This window comes from Solea senegalensis, linkage group LG3 (genome assembly GCF_019176455.1).
Source record: "Solea senegalensis isolate Sse05_10M linkage group LG3, IFAPA_SoseM_1, whole genome shotgun sequence".
Classification (NCBI taxonomy): Eukaryota; Metazoa; Chordata; class Actinopteri; order Pleuronectiformes; family Soleidae; genus Solea; species Solea senegalensis.
Genome location: NC_058023.1, coordinates 6,814,474 through 6,834,436, shown reverse-complemented (window position 1 = coordinate 6,834,436; position 19,963 = coordinate 6,814,474). Strand labels below are relative to the sequence as shown.

Genomic DNA, 19,963 nt, shown 5'->3' with positions numbered 1-19,963 from the left:
TCCACTGAAATCACTTTACCTTATTCTTTGTCCCCAAAACAACATAGTAAGGAGTCCAAAATGAGACAAAAATGTCATTGATTTGTAAAGTGTTCAAAACGAGACAAAAATATCATGGTAAAGAAAAACGTACAAAATGTATATAGTATATAAAGTACATAGTAAGACTTTAAAAATGGGACAAAATTACGTAGTATCATGAGGCATCCAAAATGAGACAAAAGATATTATTTTAGTCAGGGGTCCAAAATGTCCCCTAAACAGCATGGTATACTAAATGTGTGTAGTATATCTTAGTATAGTAAGGAGTAATATACTAGGACACAGTCGAGTGCGGCGTCCAAAATGAGGCAAAAATGTCATAGGATAAGAAAGTGTCCAAAATTCATTTTATAGGTGTCCAAAATTAGACAAAGATGTGGTTTTATATTGAGGAGTCCAAAAATGCAAAAATTACAAAGATGTCATTTTAGAGTAAGGTGTCCAAAATGACACAAAATGTCATGGTATAGGAAAGTGTCCAAAATGAGACAGAAATGTAATTTTTCAGGTGTCCAAAATGAGACAGAAGTCATTTTTATAGTAAGTTGTCCACTATGAGAGAGAAATGTTGTTTTATAGTGACGTGTGTATAGTGACTAGTATACCAAATACATGGTAAGTGCAGTACATCAAGTGGACAAGTGTCCAAAATGAGACAAAAATGTCTTAATATAACGTACACATGCTGACACACTGTATCATATCGTCCTCACATCACAGATGTTCAGCAGCAACAACAGCAGCAGCTGCTGCTCCAGGTTTTTACATCAGCGTCAGAAATACAACAGACAGCTCATCTTTGTCATCATCATCATCTACTGTCCCTGCCTCTGTCTTCTCAGACGTGTCCATGTCCTCCACACAGTGTGAGGATGTTAGAGGTCAACCTGCGCATCATCTGCTCAATGTGTGTGTGTGTATGTGTGCGTGGTTAAATAAAGGTCCACAGGGACAGGTCAAAGACGTCCACTGTGTGACTGACAGACGCCACAGGAAACAGGACACCGTGTCCACTTCCTGTGGAGAGAACACGGACGAAGTATGTCCCCTGGTCACTGAACAAGAAATCACATATACATTACATGTCATATTCATATTCACGTTTATGTTATGATTTATTTCTCTACATCGTCCACATGAATGTCAAATATTTACAATCTTACAGAAGAGGATTAGAGATTAAAGTCAGAGTTATGAGATTACATACTTTCAATTTTGTGTTAAAAGATGGAAAACGAGGATTACCACATGTGACTCAAACTCAAATGACCTTGTCAGGAGGTTGAGAGGTCAAAAAAGGAATGCGTTCAGTGAGGGTGAGAAATATGAGTTTAACATTTCAAAATAAAAGCACTTGTGGCGACACGCAAAATGAATCTTAATTAGAGCTGAAACGATTAATCTACGAATCGATTATTAATCGATTACTAAATTAAAAGACAACTCTTTTGATAATGGAATAATCGGTTTGAAGCTTTTTTCATGATTAAAACAAGATTTCCGATTGTTTAAGCTTCTTAAATGTGAATATTTTCTTCATTTCTTTGCTCTGGATGACAAACAAAATCATTAAAAGTCAATCATTTGAGAACATCATCATTTCTAGGTTTGACAAACACGATCAACACTTTTTAAACCAAACGATTAATCGATTAATCAAGAAAATAATCGACATTAATCGATTATGAAAATATTTTTTTTTTAATAAAACAGAGAAATACGTCTCTATGACTTTTTGATATTAAGTTGGCGGGCTGCGGGTTTGACCTCTGACCTCTGAATTGTTTCACAGCATGATTCGTGACTTTCTTACAACTGGTGATTGTGTTGCGTCAAATTTCCATTTGAATTGAAAACAAACACAAAATAACCTTGAAACTCCTTTCTTTTCTTCTTTTTCCTTTGTGCACATTTCAAAGTGACGCATGTTTACCGGACAGGAACAGGAAGTGTCTAATCTACGTTTCTGCTGACTCGCATTTGTGGAAACACAGTTGTGTTTTTTGACTCACAGTCAACAGTCTTCACGTTGTGTCCGTTCATGTTAAAAAAAAAAGAAGAAGAAAAGTGAGTCACTACATACGATGACAGTTGAATCACGATTTGACGTCCAACATCTGACTAAAATGACCTTGTATACCAGATACATCTGTAGTGCAGTACAGTAAGGAGTGATACGCTATGATATAGCATATTAAAGCGTCCAAAATGAGACAAGTGTCTTAGTAAACTTCATAATATAACGCACACTTGTTGACACACTGTATCATATCGTCGCAGATGAGTTTCTACTGGGGGAAGAAAATGTAATTAAACAGAAGGTAATTAAACGTCAAATGTTAAATATTGAATTAAACGCTCAGCCGCTTTAATCACTCTCTGTTTCCATCTCATCGTTTCCTCTGCAGCTCTGTGAAATGTGCTGACTGACTTTTGCTTACCATGCATTCCTACAGTCACATTTGTTCTCCTTCTTAAAATGCATAGTTCAGTGTAGTAGTGAGAAGTACTGAAATAAATAAACCTAATAAAATCTACTCCTACTCAAATCTGCGAAATCGTAAGAACGCGTCCACTGCTTTATTTCACCTCCTCAAACCAAATTCCATTGAGAAAATCAGCGTTTTTAGCTCACGGGGCACAGGGGCTGCTGACCGCGTGCAGCCAAAGTCACAAAACAACACATGTGAATACATGTGAACTTACCAATGGAGGCAGCAGTGGATCGACAACTCCTGTGCGCTGCGAGGTAAAAATGGATGATTTTCTCTATGGACTTTGGTGTGGGAGAGACACAAACGAGCAGTTTCCTGTCAGAAAAGATCATTTGACAGTGAGATAAAAAAGAAGCAAACGTGTTCTTATGACATCGCAGGCTTACGCAGACACACGTGTGGTGTATATTATGATATTGTTTTGTTGTGGGTATCACCATATTGTGATAAAAGGTATCTGTGATGGCTTTTCCTGGTTTTGGCTTTCACTTAATAACACTTCTTTAAGTGTAAGCCTACTTATTTGTGTCATAGCCGTATATTTAGGCAATCCAATTGTTTCTAACGCATGTAAATATCCTTCATTCCACATTAAAAAGAAACGAAACGAGGTATTATCTGAAATGAGAAGTAATCAGAGAGCCAAACAACAAGAGGACAGAAGGTGAGTGACAGGTGAGCTCCTGCCCAGTCCTTTTTTTTTATTAACAAACACCTAGAAGTGAGTGCCTTTATGAAGCCATTGAACAGCGTTGAACAAGTGTGCAAATGACAAACAAACAAACAAACAAACCCCGAAGAATAGAATACAAAAGAAAAAAGAGAAAAACCGAAAGAAAAAAGGAGGGGAGAAAAAAAAAATCACATTCATAAGCAAAAGCCTCACCCCCTACCGGCCCAGCCCCGCCCCCTCGCCCACCCCACCCATCCATGTGACCCTCACACGTCCATAGACGAGACAACACAGTATAGACTTCAATGAACACATTAAAATCATTAGAACGTCAGACGTCGGGAAAAGGAGGAAAAACGGAAAAAAAAGGAACTCAGTCACTGAAGCTCTAATTATTCTGTATATGTATATATTTATATATATATATATATATATGTGTGTGTGTGTGTGTGTGTGAGAGAGAGAGACCTGCTTGTTCTGCATCGACTCAAGTGAGACAGGTGTGGATTCCAACAAGTGTCCAAAAAAATCTGAGGAATGTTAACACACGACCTTACACACACACACACACACACACACACTAACCGTCAACCATTTTGATTATAGGTTCATCAGTTTGTTTATTTTTCACGATTAAAACAAGTCCTCCTTTTTTTAGATTCTTTAAAAGGGTAAATATTTTACGGTTTATTTTCTCCCAAATGATTTCTCGGTTTGTGGCCAGAACGAGACATTTCATATATCGGCCAAACGATATATGAAATTCCTCCACCGTCAAAACTAGTGTGACCCCTAGTGGTCACACTGAACACGATAAAGCAGAAAGGGTTGTTGAAATTTTTCAGCGGCTCAAGGTGGCGCTGTACCTGAGCCCGGGACAAGCAGCCAAGCGTGGAGGAGGAGCTTAAGGAACTCGTCAAGGTGCAGCGACACGGTCGGCCGGCGAGGAGACTTGGGAGTTCATATCCGGTCACAGCGGAAAACCCAAGACCAGTCAGTCCCTGAACCTACAACTACAGCCAAAGTGCATCTCCCTCCTGTGAACGACCAAACCACAGATTACAACAAGAGGCAAACTCCACTCTAGAACAGTATATTTATTACTTAAAAGCATCTATAATAATAATAATAATAATAATAGTAATAATAGTAATGATAACAACAACGCCACCATGTTTTCCAGTTCTTTTTTGAAACAGGGTAAAAAGCAAGAGTACGTCAGATCAGGTTTCATGTAGAGAAGCAGAGCAGGAGGCTTTTCCCTCACATACATTCCTCCCGTTTCCCTGGAATACCCCACACACACACACACTAACAGCCTTATACCTGCGTTACTATGGCAACCGTTGGCGGTCATGATTTGTAGCTGTGCAGTGGGATTTACTGGTGGTTTCCTAAACGTCTTTCTTTACCATCTACTTCCAGAACTTCCATCTCCCGGTTCCCAAGTCGTTCCTTTCAGTTAGAAGAAGTCATTTGTGCAACTGGTTTACTTTTAGCAGAAATAACATTTCTGACCAACTCTACACAAGTTGTTACGTCACAGTCCTTTAAAGCCCGGTTGCGCGACGAGAGCCGAGCGAAACTGGGCGAGTGGTTAAAGTTCTGGAAGAGACGTTACAGGATGATCGCGCGAGTCACCAAGTGAAAAAAAATGTGGTTCATTTTGGTGCCAAAAGTGTGACGTAGGGTCATTTTCAGAACTTTTAGTCGCTCATCAGGGTTTACCTACTGGTTTTCTCCAAGACTTCATGGTGAAGAACTCAGTGAAGAAGCCTGACTTTAGAAGAACTGGATTGTTTAGAGTCTCGCCAGTGTCCACGTATCTTAACTCAAGCTCCGCCTACTCGCCGAGCAAACCAATCCTTGGGACATGTAACCATCCATGAAAATGCAACCTCTGAAGAAGGCGGAGCCTCGAGTTGAGACACAAGAAATGGACATAGTTCTCTGGTTTGAAAAGTGAGGCCGACTCCAATAGTCTATGGGGAAATTAGCTTCTAATTCTTACTTTTCCAACTTTTTCCATAGAATGTGGTGGAAATGTGAGTTAATCATGATTAAGTATGACAGACATGAGTTTTGTTTAATCAGAGCCTGGTTAAAAGGCTGGATCTGTGTTTTATACGATCTATGGACACAACAACAAATTACATCTATTTATCTAAACAACCGGAGGTGAATTTCAAAGGCATTAGTGTTCGTGAGATCACTGTACAGCATCGCGGGGGGGGCGGGGGGAGAAATAAGTCGGTCCGAGTTGATTTCTGCAGGAGCGGGGGACAGAAAGCGGGGTTTAAACTTCATTAAAAAGCAACAGCTTTATCCCGGTGTGCAAACGCGCTCTCTGACTCAACTGTGAGTGTGTGCAGAACAGAGCAGGTGTAAAATGTTGACCTAATTATGATCAAAATTCAATCATTAAAAAAGTAAAAAGTAAAAAAAAAAAAATCTACACAAGAGGCACAAAGTGGAGCAAACTAATGAGGAAGCAGAACTGATCGAGGACATAAAGAGACACACGTGTCCACACCTGACGAGATCTATGTTTGACAAGCGGGTCCCAATCTGCAGGGGGAGGAAGGAAAAGCAGCTCGAGTTGTCGCTGACCCGTTAGCCCCTCCCACCCTTTAATCCGACAGACACGCCCACGCGCGCCACGTGTCAACCCACATCGTAAAAACATGACACCTGGAGCGTGAGCACGAGTCCGTCTCCATCGTCCATTGAGTGTCGGTGGGGAAGAAAAAAACAAAAAAAAAAACACAAGACTTTAAAAAAAAAAGATTACAACAATGATAAAACAGTTATTATAAGATCAATGCAGAATATTGCCCCATTGTTTTCATTTGACAGAATGTCTAACTCAGAGCCCCGCCCCCTTCTCACACACACACACACACACACACACACACAACCACTTGTGTGAATACACGTCATGTGTGTTCAATGCTCTCTGCCCTCTGACTGTAAATATTAGTGTCGTTCCAGCAGGTCACTGTGCTAAATGTTACAGGACTTTGTCACATTTCTCTCTCTCTACGCGTGACGTTATCGCTCCTGCGAGAGCGGACTGAGAGGAAGAAAAAGCAAAGCTTTGACGACATAAAGATCATCCACAGCGCTCCTCTTCCACCTCCTGTAACACTTCTGTCAAACTTCTGTTGTTGTCTCGCGTACGATCACATCTTTTGTTTCATCATGCGTTTATCATTTTAGAGAGTTTTACTGTGGTTTTTCCTGTTGCGATTAAGCACTAAAAAGCCTTGTTATGCTTAAAAATAAAAGTCTAAAAAAAGTCCTGTTTCAGTCCTGAAGGCGAGTCACACTTTTTTTTTTTTATTGGTATCTGTCAATCATGGCGTGTGAGGGCAAACTCTTATTTTCTATCAATATTACAAAGGTCCAATATGTGTTAAGGCTGCAATAATAAGACGATTTCGGACAATCAATCAGTTTGAAATATTTTCTGGTTTCTTTGCTCCAGGAAACAAAGAAATGATCATTCATGGACAAAACAATTTGAAAAGCAGTCTCATTACAATTATGTTGATTGCAGCCCTAAAATATACTGATCGTTTATGCACGGGTGCAGACACTTTGAGACACAACACATTAACTGCTATTAAATGTTTTTTACCTCAGACATGTGACTTTTTTTCTGTATATAAATAGTTTTAAAACCATAAATTGGCTCCTTCAACTTTCACTAAGGACTAAAGTCAATATTTAACCATCTAGTTATTGCGATAGTGGCCGATTTTAAACGTTTTTTTAAATAGAGATTTTGGCCACGCGGCGCAGCTCTATGACTTGAGGACAGAGCGTGGTTTTTTTGTTTTGTTTTGATTTTTTGAATTGTAGCGACGGCGTCATTGCATACTGTGTCAACAAAAAGACGCAAGTAGCTGTGGTTCCAGTTTGAGAGGAAAAAAAAAACTACTAAGAAAACAAATCTGCTTCATAGAAAGAATTCTTAGTCACAAACGCGGAGGCTAAAGGGGGAAATAAGACGGTTCTGTTCGTGCTGAATAGTGGGATCAGTCAGAGGAACGAGCTGAACGCGGGAACTCTCTCGTACACGAGGCTACAGCTAAAGTCTGTACAGGTTCGATTCCGGGCGAGGGTCCTGTCGTCCAAAAACTCACACTTTTACTGTAAATGGCAAAAACGATGAGTCACTGTTAGCAGTGAGCACGTCACACTGTGTACAGAGCTGTGTGTGTGTGTGGGGTTGAGAAGTTGATTGATAAGCTAAAAAGTCTGGGGCTGTGAATGGACACTAGGGGGAGCTGGAGGAATAAAAGGCCTCTGCGTACTTTCCGCGATCCGAGTCCGCGGAGAGTCGGGCGCGCGCATGTTTAAGCGTACATGCTAACAGTTCTATACATAATAAAATGACGGTTCCCGGTGATGTGGAGTTTCACACGTGCATAAACTGATCTTCTACTCTATTCTAGTCTATTCCACAGAAACGTCCAACCTGGCGGCGCGTGCGCAGTCGACACGCACCGTCCCTGCGCAGTCACATTCATTTATTTATTTATTTTTTAAAACGCAGGACTATCGCGGATGTGGACAGGTGACATTTACATCAGGTGGACCTCTACGGACTCGTGGACGAGGAAAGTATGATTCGGTCTTTAAGGTGAAATCTGCAAAAATAGACACAGTCTGAGGGAAAACGAGTTTGACCAAAAGGCTTCCTCACCCCATCCCACTATGCCGTGCGTGTGTGTGTGCGCGTGTACGTATGTAAGTATGTATGTATGTATGTGCGTGCGTGTGGTATCTGGAAAATCTTCCTCTGCCTTCACTCCACTCTGAATCAATATCAATCTTCTACCGTCTCTGTTTTCTGTCTGTTCTCCTGGCAGAAAGTTGAAGTTGCCTCAGTGTCTGGTTTTGTCGCTCCCTCACTCACTCACCGCTCGTCTTCTTCTTCTTCTTCCTCTTCTCTCTGGGATTTGATGAGCGTTACAGGCCCAAATTAACCCTCGCAAACTTCCAATTCTCTCCTCTGATCTAAACGCACGTCAACAGTCCAAGTCCTCCGTTTGCCTCAGCCGACCGGGCAGAGAGGAGGGGTCAGAGAGCTGGGTGTCGGTTACAGGGTTGTCATGGCGGAATGGTGGGGGTGTGGGAATGGCAGAGATGAAGGTGGTGATGGTGGTCGTGGGAGGTGGGGAGGGGGGGGTGACACAGAAGGAGAAGAATGGTAGATGTCAGGTGTGGAGATGGTGGAGGTGGAGGATGGGGTCCTTTAACAGCAGCCCCCTCCGGACTGCCTGACGGGAGTGCTCTCGATTTTTAGGTTGGGTTTGTCGCTGCCGGCGGTGGCCCCGGGGCCCATGCGCTTCTTGATCTCTGCGGCCATGGTCATGAAAGCCTGCTCTACATTAGTGGCGTTCTTGGCACTCGTCTCCAGGAAGGGGATGGCCAAAGAGTCGGCAAACTCCTGCCAGGAGAAGGAGAGAGGACATGGGGTTTTAAGAACTTCAATGACACGGTTGTGGTGTCGTCTACCAAAACATGCAAACGGAGGTATTTTGTCCCCATGGACGGTCGTTTATCACTGTTGAACCGCAATCTCCCTTTTCAAATGTAAGTGTTGGTTTAGTCCTTAAAGTGACAGAACATTCACATTTTGTTTCAACATCACTTTTCAAGAGAAATTTGAGTTAAAAATCAAAATCTACTGCCTACAACAGAGGTCTCAAACTCAGCCCTGCCAATCAAATACATGCGGCCAGTATTCTGTATGTTATTTTTTTTTCATTAATAGATTAATTTTGCATCATAAATGCATTTATATTGTGAACTATTTATCATTCCATATAACAAACACTTATTTTGGAATTATGTGAAATGTCATCATAAAAGGCCCCTTACTGGCCAAACTAGACTCTCTGCGGCCCCCAGGTCATTTGAGTTTGAGACCACTGACCTAGAAGCGACTGTCTGAAGTAGTTACAGCTTGGTTTCTTATAAAATATCTCATGACCCTTCTTCAGTCTTTGGGAATGAATGAGTTACACTACATGATCAGTTGTTGCACTCAAATGCGTCCAAACTATTACAGGGCACTCCAAGTCACAGCTTGAAAATTGTCTAAAATGGTCAAAAGTCTTGGCCACGTTGATACTTTTCCATTGACATTTTCCTCCCCGCAAACACACATACCTTCGCTGTTGTGTAGTCCACCACTTTCTTGGTGGTCAGGTCACACTTGTTGCCCACCAGGAGCTTGTTGACATTTTCGCTGGCGTAACGGTCGATTTCCTGAAGCCACTGCTTGACGTTGTTATAGGACTCCTGCGTGGTGGGAACAAGGGCAGATGTGAGCGCGGCGACGACGACAACAAACAGCAAAGATGTGAACATTTGGTCATCACAGCCTTGAATATCTGGGTTTTTTTTTTTTTTTAATTACACTAATCTGTTCTACCTTTTTGTTTCTAATTCTATCATAAAATAAGTCCACATACGTAGCCAACATTGGATTTCTTCGCTCACATTAAGGTCACATGACTATGGTGGTACACGTCTCTCTTCACAACCTGGGAGTTTTTGAAAATGGATACTGATTTTGAACAGTATCCACACAACACCAATAGTGAACAATGTAAACTGTCGTCTCTTTAACTTATCAGTCAAAGTTAAAAGAAGCTCATTTGCTTTAAAATCACCTGCTGTGTGGTAAAGGAAAGTCCGACCCTCAGCTCGCATGTTGACTCTCTTCTATTAAAAGAACCCAGGGTTTGTGGGTATTTTTAATGTTTGCTCTATTTGTCAAACCCAGCCTGTCGTGCCCCATGTTTACCAATTACAAGCCATTCAATCCAATCTATTTTGAAAGAGCAAATGACCCAAGTGTCACGTGACCGACTGACCAATGACGCAACGCCTCGGCCACACAGGACATGTGACGCAGCGTTGCTGATCTGCAGAGTCTCACATGTTTGCTGTTATGGTGCTGCTCACATTTCGCATGCCTTTGAATGCTACGGCCATGCTAAATGCTAGGACAATGGGGTCGACAAGTCTGTTTGTTTGGCTGCGCAACAAGCAACTCACCTGATCCGTCACATCGTATACGACTATGATGCCGTGGGCTCCACGGTAGTAACTGGAGGTGATGGTGCGGAACCTCTCCTGACCTGCAGTGTCCCACTGAAAGAGAGAGGAGTGGTTAGACGTCTGTTCATCACAGGGAACCATGAAATCAAACCCCGTGTTTGACAGTAACATGCAGTGGAAAATGATGCTTTCCTGTCCAGTACCGATATAATAACCTAGAGTGTCCACTGATAATGATATCAGTCTAATACTGTCTTTTGTGCATCTTTTAAAGCAATGGTTCCCAACCTGGGCTATCATGGAGGGGATTTTTGTCTGCTCTGAGGTTATTAAAATTATTACATTTAGAAAATGGGCCACACGGTGGTGTAGTGGTTAGCACTCTCGCCTTGCAGCGAGAAGACCCGGGTTCGAGCCCCGGTTGGAACAAGGGCCTTTCTGCATGGAGTTTGCATGTTCTCCCCGTGTGTGCGTGGGTTCTCTCCGGGTTCTCCGGCTTCCTCCCACAGTCCAAGAACATGCAACGTGGGGATTAGGTGAATTGGACACTCTAAATTGACCATAGGAGTGAGTGTGAGAATGAATGGTTGTTTGTCTCTAGCTGTGTGTGGCCCTGCGATGGACTGGCGAACTGTCCAGGGTGTACCCCGCCTATCGCCCGATGTAGCTGAGATTGGCACAGCACCCCCCGCGACCCTCTGGTGGAGGATAAAGCGGTAGATGATGACTGACTGACATTTAGAAAATCACAATTATTCACTCCTTTGGATCATCAGAACTTGGTATCACCTAAATTAACTGAACTTCTTTGACCAAACAATTTTTTTGGATTTCATCGAAGCCCAGGATGTTTTTTTAATTGATATACACCGAGAATAGCAACTAAAATCTACAACTGCTGCTTATGTTGCACATACTCGTTTTGGTGCCTGTGCGTGGACAGGGGTTCGGATTGGAGTGGGGGTCTTGGACATAAAAGGTTTGGGAACCACTGTTTTCAAACCCCTAAACTGATGAAAACATTTGTGCTGAGACATTCCTCACTTAGCCACACTGCGGCAATACATGGCTCCCTTTGAGTGGAACAATCCAAAATTAAATTAAATTAAATTAAATTGAAGGCTCTTTCAAAGAGGCAGAAACATATAGCTATAGATGTTTGTTTTTCTCTGCCTGATTGCACTTAATATTGATTTTGTTGAAAATTTGCTGATAATGTGACTGTGCCATGTACTGCTGCCTGTGTTAGTTTGGACTCTCCTGCAAGGGAATATTTAATTTTAGTTTTATTCGTGATGAAATAAGAAGTAATGATATATGCAATATAATAAATATTCTGCTCTCGTAAAGCCGAAATAAACAGCCCATGTTTCGGCAGACTGTGCTTAGTGAAGCGTTTTTGTAAAATGTGGTGGTTTTTCTTTTGAATAGTATGGGAATTTATGAGTCACTTTTTCTGACGTCTGGTCCAGTGAATCACATGGAGTCATTTCTGAGGTTAAATCAAATATATGTTGCATAACAACTTCAAATTCCTGCAGGATTAGAAATTTAAAAAGTAGTTAATCTGAGTAGGAACTTTTTGAAGGGTACAGGAAAACACCCAGAACTTCATTTAGACCTTTGTCCCTTTCAGGATATTTTTGGTCTTTTTGTAAGAGGTCAGAGTGAGTAGAAAAGGAGGAGAGAGCGTGTGGGTAAGCCACAGAAAGCAGCTGTACACTTTTTATATAACGTATGTGAAATATACGCCGGTGAATAGAGTTCTAAACACGAGGAAAACCATATAACACCAAACATTTACAGGTTGTCAGGAGCTGCAGGTCACAGGTTTATTACATTAAATAAAAAAAATTAAAAAAGAACACCAGGTGCGTTGATGATGATGATAAAATAACAACAACAGGAAACCACCGGTGGACTGAGTTCAGGGAGCTTTTTTTTTTTTTTATCGTGTGAATAAAACAGCAGCTTAACAAACAATAATGTCGAATGAGAGAAGGGAAGGCATTTTTCCCTCAACTCAAACTGGATCCAATTACTGATTAGTCCGAATGTGTTGTGTCGGAGCCAAAGAGAAGTTTGCATGTGCTTGTATTGAAGCATGTGAAAAACCAGCCCGACCTGTGAGACTGAAAACCTAATTGAGGTCAGGTTTGGTTATATTTATTAGGTCATATAACATATTTGTATTTTTAATTTCATATTTTTGCATATGCTGACATGACATTTACGACAGAGGCCAACAAAAATACAAATCGTCACAATTTGAATGTTTTTCATGAACTTGACAGGAGGCAAAAACTACAAATCTGTCAAAACGACAGCGTCCAAATTAGAAGATTAGATTAGAAGTAATCTGATTGATATTTCCCAATTTTTATAGTTTATACATTATTTTGGATGAAAATACTGTAAATCCTTGCACTGCAGATTGGAGAGACAGACAGACGGTTACTGCAGTAAGGCAATTTTTTTAATATTATTTATTATCATTTAACAGTTATATTTTATTAGACGGAAAAGAAAAAGAAAAGCAGCTCAATATTTGGGCTGAACGACTTTGAATATATGTCACATGTAATTGTGATCATTTTGACAGGAATTTACAGGATAAGATTTGCGATATCAGCGGGAATGGTCATTTTTACATCTTTCTTCTCATTTTTGTTATAAAAACATTTTTTTAGACAGATTACTGTGTGATATTTGTGCAGATCTGCGAGATGTGATAAAGATCAGGTCATAACCATAATTCTATAATAATAATCTAAATTGATATTTTGACACACATTTTGGCTTTAACAAACATTTAACAAACAAAAATAACAGCATCAATTATCAGTCATTGATTACCCTGATTCCAGCTAAGAGAACCCCAAATTCATCAACTTATAGATAAAAAACATTAAAGTTGAAAATGCTGACAGAGCACTCCCAACTAATAATTGTACTAAAAAATGTGACATTAACAACAATTTAGTAGGTATTTATGGGCGTATATACTTACAATCTGCAGTTTGATGGTTTTACCGTCCAGCTCAATGGTGCGGATCTTGAAGTCCACGCCGATGGTGCTGATGTAGCTCTCCGTGTAGGTGTCATCCTGTGAGACGAGCGAGGGAGGAAAAGCAACGGGATCAGGGCGAGGTAAAACACGGAGGACGGATCAGCCGCGAGCAACAAGTGGAACATGTGTGAAAAGTGTGCGACTACTCACTGCGAAACGCAGCAGAAGACACGACTTCCCTACTCCAGAGTCTCCGATGAGGAGGAGCTTGAACAGATAATCACTGGGAAAACAAAACAGCAAAGGTCAAAAGGGGGCAGACATTTTAAAAACTCACTGCAAGTCTTCTCGACACAAACCAGGCTGAAACCTAAACAATACACATGTTTCACAGTCAACTATGGCATTCTAATTAGTGTGTGGGGGACTTAGTCAAAATAAACAGTGTGTGTGACCTGGTAACAAAGGAAGAGCAGTGCAGTCGGGACTTGGGAGGCTCACTCATGCGATTGCTATAGTTATGGACAACAATGCTGCTCTGTGGCTTCAAAACAGATCCAATATTTGTAGAATGTACAGTATTTTGTGGGATTTGTTAAGAATAAAAACAAATTAAAGAGGGCAGGGGTAGTTAGGCGCCAGTAGGGACACCGATGGAGATGTTGTTTTTATGTTGTGTGTGAAAACATGGCAGATACCAAGTAAACTATATTTTCTATATTGTTCTGGAGAGAGAATAACACAAGTGTATAAGAGTCTCACTGTCGCATAGTGAGAGAAAAGCTCACAGAGAACTAATATAAATACTAACAGTGATCCCTTTTAACACCACAATGACAAGTTTACTTCAAAACGTTATCCAGTTCACCTTTAAGAGACTCCAAGGCCTCAGGTTTAGTGTTTGTCAACTGGTTTGAGCCAACGCAAATTAAATGTATTCATTAATTACAGTCGGGACTTAGCAGTTAGCTCGGCCGTGTTTTAACATTTCAGAAAACAACAGATATGCCTGTTTTTGTGACATTGCATGAGGGTCAAAAAGATAAGGTGACATTTGCGGGGGAAATATGTGGCATCACATCAGCAGACTTAAAAAAAAAAAAAAGTTAAATAGTAAGAAAGTATTAGAAAAACGAAGATATTAAATATATATTTTGTTTAATAATTAAATTATTAAACAAAATGTGATTTTTTTTTGGTTTTCCTGCTCCATATAACAAAGAAATGCTTAAAAATGACGGGGAAAACTGTTAAACAGATTTACGAAAATAATCTTGAGTTGCAGCCCGAGAATCGTATATAGAAGAAAAGTGGAAGGGATTGCTCATACAAGTTACTTCACTGACGTGTATGTGTTGCACAGTTAAGTGGATAAGCATGTGATACAGAGCACATGGTCGACAGAGAGCAGCACTGGTTAGACAGTATCATGCTTTTTTTGTGTTTTATTCAAAAGAAACATCATTGTTGCAACTATAATAAATCAACATTTTCAATAAATCTATGGAGTCGTTTCTGCCCTGTCCCCTTCTGAGACACAAAATGAAAATTGTTTTTTTTTTTGTAACAGGAGGAAACTATTTCACTTTCACTTGTATCTTATGACCCTGTGACATCACATATCATATTATAGACTATGCCCAAGAGTGGGAGGCAATTACGGTGATGCTAATTACCACGCAGCAATTTCTGGTGCCTCATATAATTCTGGTATAATAAACAATGGGAGGGTAAGCAGCTGATTTGTGCCCTAAGGCGGCTCCAGCAGGTTAATCTGGCCCTGGAATGAGAGCTGGCTTTCAGGCCTTTGTCTTATTTTGGAGCCTATACCTGACGCCAAGCACTTGGGTAAGACAGTGATAGACATTTTCCACAATTTTCGCACATGTTATATTATATGAAGTGTGTAAAACAAAGCGACAACTTAAATAAAATAATGAAATTGACACTTCTGTGTAGCTCTGTCACTAAATGATTTCACAATCAAATCTAACATGTCAGACTTTGTTGCTTGTTAGTACAGGTTCTTCCCAAAGACACAGAAGGAAACCTCTCCCACTCGCCACAAGATCCACTGACTGAAAGAAAAACAACCTCACAAGGAATGTCATACACGGCACAGGCCACTCCGGAGAATTAGCCAATGCTCCGCCGCTATTCTTGTGTCAAAAAGGAAACTGAGACTTGACGTGTATCACAAGCAGACACTCGATCACCTGACATTATGTCACTAATGCTGGAAGCAGCAGCAGAGGAGGCAGTGTTGCAATCAGCCCAGTTCTCATTTCAACATGGCTTACGGTGGTGTAAAAACTGAGGGTCTGATCAGACAACAGGTCGTACAGAGAGCAGCTTTAGTGGCTTTAACTGTGTTGTAAAATTGTCGACAATTACAGACAGCTTTTTCCTACATAAAAAGATTAAATCTTCACTAGAAATTGCAAATGTTTAGCTTTTCAAGACCTTTTATGTTTTTGGGCATGTGGATGAGGAACCACAGGATGTACAGAAACAACAACTAAATACTAAAACTATGTGAATCATTATTATTCAATAATAATGACAATTATTTTCATAATTGATGAACCTGTCAACAACTTTCTCCATTAACTGAGTACTTGTTTCAGTCCGTAAAATGTCAGAAAATGCTGATCGGTGTTTACTTAACCTGGAAACGATGATGCTCTCGAATGTCTCGTAAACTATTCAATTATTAATGATTTCTTTGTTATACGGAGCAAATAATCCAGTTGAAAAATCAGAAAGATTGGATTAATTATTGAAAACGAAACACTCAAAAAGGGTTAGTCGCTTATCAAAATAGTTGTCAATTAATGTAATCGATTCATCGTTACAGCCCTAATGAGTATGGTTAATGAATGCAAATAGGTCATAAATCCTTAGCAACATTGACTGGCTAACAGGTTAATAATCGACTACTACATTACTCACTAACTTATTTGACCATTTGGAGAGGTTTTCTATTAAATAAATAAACTTGAGTTTTATAATTTCAGCTGCTTGAATGTAAATATCCCTTTGTTTCTCTCCCTTTTATGACCGTCAACTTCTAATTTGTGAGGCAATTTATCAATGAATCCATGAAATAATGGATTATGAAAGTAAAATCATTAGATGCAGCCCTAGTCCATTCATAACAGCACTGCTAAAAGACTCAGGAAGGGGCTGTCCAACAACAAAAGCTGTAGATGTAAGATCTTAATTATATTGTAGTTCAGAGACATCCTTCATCACATGATGCGTTAGAGAAGAACCAAGACCAATCTGTTAATAAGTACTAAACTGGTCTATAAAGGATTAGCAAATTACTTCTAAATCTATTAGTTACACCTTCATAAAAAGCAGTACAGGACCTCGGTGGATAATCGCCTCAGATCCAGTGTAATCACTATGTCTATGATGATACAGTGCAGAGAGGCAGGGCTGTAATAAGTCCTATTTAAGCAGAGAGAAGTTCATACAGCATGTGTAAACACACAGGTAAACAAAGATTATCTGCCAAGGGAGTGGGGTGTTAGCTAAGCTGGTCAGACAGGGTTAAAATGTGGATTCAGAAGAAAAGGCATCAGTGGTCGGTTACAGCAGGACACTCGCTGCTGCTTTTCACCACCAACAGAGGGATTCAGTGACAGACCGGTGGGTGTCCTTTAACTTCAGCCGTCAAACATCTGCTAACTTGCCGTATCATCTGACCTCAGCCCCAACATGCTCTGCAATGGAGACAAGCTAATCTAGACATGGAAGCGGATGTTTACACTGAAGCTAAATTAAATATTTCGTTCTTTAAAAATATGCCTCCACGAAATGGTGACCACATTTCAATATGGCACCAACCACAGCTGTACACACTTAGTGTTGGCTAATCTATAAATCATGCAAATAGTCAACTCTGTGTTCATGAGTAATGTTGGAGCTAACACGCTACATGTTGGTAGATTAACTGTGTCTGATGTAGGCATAAGAAAGTAATAAAATTCACAACTATCCTGACCAAAATATCGCAATATTATCACAATAGTATTAGTAATAGTAGTATAGTTGTAAAAACCTGCTTTTAACTCTAAAACCACATACATTATGTCCGTCTTCATATAGTTCATAAAGTAAAAACATAAGTAGCACATTAGTTAGATTTTTAAAGAAATTTGACAGATAAATAGGTACAGATTTAGCAATGTTATGAAAAACACTGCATTAATTGTATCTTAGTTCAAATGGAGGGGTTGATTTATTAAAATCGACTGTAAAAACAACAGGCTTGCCTGTATATCAAGGTTAAAGGTCAACCATCTCACATTATGTTCTCTTATTGTTCGAGCAAACCTAAACATTCCCATTTTGATATTTGGAGTTAAAACTGTGTTGACGCTCAATGTGGGCGATTTTCCTGGGTCCACACACACATGCTAGATAATTTGTTTGACAACGCAGTGAAAGGGTCGCTTGTCAGAGCCAACACACCAAGACACAAGCGAACAGCTGGTGTTTAGCATTTTCTGAACATTTACAGATAAAGAGGAACTAATTTACTTAAGTTACATAACATTAGCATAAAAAGGTGTGAAAATTTGATGTTGGACAAAACAAACAACAAAAAACACGCATGTTTTGGGGGGCGGAGCTTTGGCAAGATAACCGACAGTAAGGCTCCCCCTTGTGGCACTTCAAAATAAAACACTAGGACTTCATGTAGACCAGATGAACAGCATTTTCAAGTAAATCACATGAAATATTTACAGTTCATATTATCTCCATTATAGACTTTGCACATGATCAACTTAATATTAGTGGGAGGTTTTTAAATAATGTTACGCGATAAATTCGATATATAAAAACAACAGGCTGGCCTGTATATCGAGGTTATAGGTCAACCATCTCACATATGTCACTCGACTACTTCGTGTTCTCTTATTGTTCGAGCAAAGCTAAACGTTCCCATTTCGTTATTTGAGAGTTAAAACGGTGTCGTGGACGCTTTTTCCGGTTACACACACACACACACAGAGACATACACGGTGGATCGTTCGTTTGTTCGTTCGTTCGTCGATTCCGTGAAAAGGTCGCTTGTCAGCGCCGACACACCGAGGCACGAGCGAGCAATCAGCTGACGTCTCGTGAAAACACGTCCGCGAGAGTGACACATTAAAGAAGAAGCTGTCCGCGCCCTGTTTCACGGCCAGCTAGCTAGCTAATGTTTGCCAATAACGACAGAGCAATTAAGCTAACACTGTTTGGACAGGGTTACGCCATTAACCGCAAATATTTTAAATATGCTTCCACAACACATCGGAAATGGCGTCGCAACGAAGCGTTTGGATGTAGAAAAAAAACTCACTATTCGGGATTCATGGTTTCACTCCGGTTGTGTGTTTTTTTTTCTGACTGTCGGTGACTCGACTCTTCCTTCCTACTCCGGCAAAAAAACGAGAAAATACTTGAATGTCCGGGTATCCGAGGCACTTAAGATGACTGTTGAACCGTCGATGTTGCCGTTTCCTGCTCGTTCCTCTGTATTCGACCTTTACAGTTTCATAAATCCTCGATTTCCAGCGAACATATCCCAGTTTGGTCCGGTTAGCTTGGTGTATTTCAGTGCCTTTTTTCTCTGCTTCTCTGTGGCCGTTGCTTACGAGGGGCTCAAGATGGCCGCGCAGGTGCGGTAGTGACGTGGGGTGACGTGGCACTACAGAGGCACGTTCAGGAAAAGCGATTTATCGTGGACATTTACGCTAAATGTCAATATTACACGTATGAATCTCGCTGTGTACTTCGAACATGAAAGGCAGCGCTTTAAATGAAGACGTAAACATATTGATTGTGTGTGGTAAATGTCATATAAAAGTGTTAAGTTCTCAAAAAATGATATTATCCCAAATGTATATACTTTTTTTTTCAACCCCCCCATAATATATTAGGTTACAGTTATTATATATATTAAGTATCAAATTGTGTTTTAATTACAATTGCCAAATGGAATTATTATATTCAAGAACAACTGCTAATCAGTTAAGGGTTTTAATTAAGTACTACATTTTTCAAACTTAACATTGTCTGGAGATGAGTGTTTTTAGTACTTATGGTAGGTCAATAAGCTTGAGCTTCAGCCTACGACTTGTTGGTGTATTTCTTTATGTGCAGAATGCTGCTATTTAATTTATAAGAATGTGTGTTTAATATGTGCCAACACAAACGCATCTGCATTATTTATTTGCGTATACATGTGGCCGAAAAACATTTCATATCCCTCTTATTTTCTTCTTCCTTTATCTGAACTTTACACTGCAACGAGTCGATTTTTCCCAATGTGAGATCAATAAAGTCCCCCAGTTTCATCGGGTTTCAAGGTGATTTCCTTTTAAAAAAGTACCGCCCTACATTTTCTTTCTCCTGTTGTATTTTAGCGTTTGTACATCAAAATTCTTTTCAATAAAGTTATACAAAAAAGGATCAGACTAAACGTCAACACGTAGCATAAACCGGATCCCCCTCTTGTGAAAACGTAAAGCACGTAACTATGATCGTGGGAGTAAAACCGAATGTACGCCTTGATTTTTAGCTGAAGTCGCACTGACGTTAATCACAAGTGCTCGATTTAAATGTCGGTTAAGCGATTTCACAATTCTATTTCCGGTTGCGCCACAC

General features: G+C 40.2%; 2 protein-coding genes across 20 annotated transcripts in view; one reads left to right on the top strand and one right to left on the bottom strand.

The window, feature by feature from the left end:
• The window catches only part of LOC122766468 (calcium/calmodulin-dependent protein kinase type II delta chain), a 557,529-nt gene that overhangs the window by 103,323 nt on the left and 434,243 nt on the right, over positions 1-19,963 (top strand). The gene's annotated exons all lie outside the window — the stretch shown is intronic.
• Positions 3,203-18,992, bottom strand: rab1ba (zRAB1B, member RAS oncogene family a). The gene is made up of 6 exons (XM_044021387.1): positions 18,657-18,992; positions 13,511-13,583; positions 13,301-13,396; positions 10,288-10,383; positions 9,394-9,525; positions 3,203-8,668 (listed from the first exon to the last, which is right to left on the bottom strand). The coding sequence occupies exons 1-6, from the start codon at positions 18,668-18,670 to the stop codon at positions 8,474-8,476; spliced, it is 606 nt and encodes a 201-aa protein (XP_043877322.1). The 5' UTR covers positions 18,671-18,992; the 3' UTR covers positions 3,203-8,473.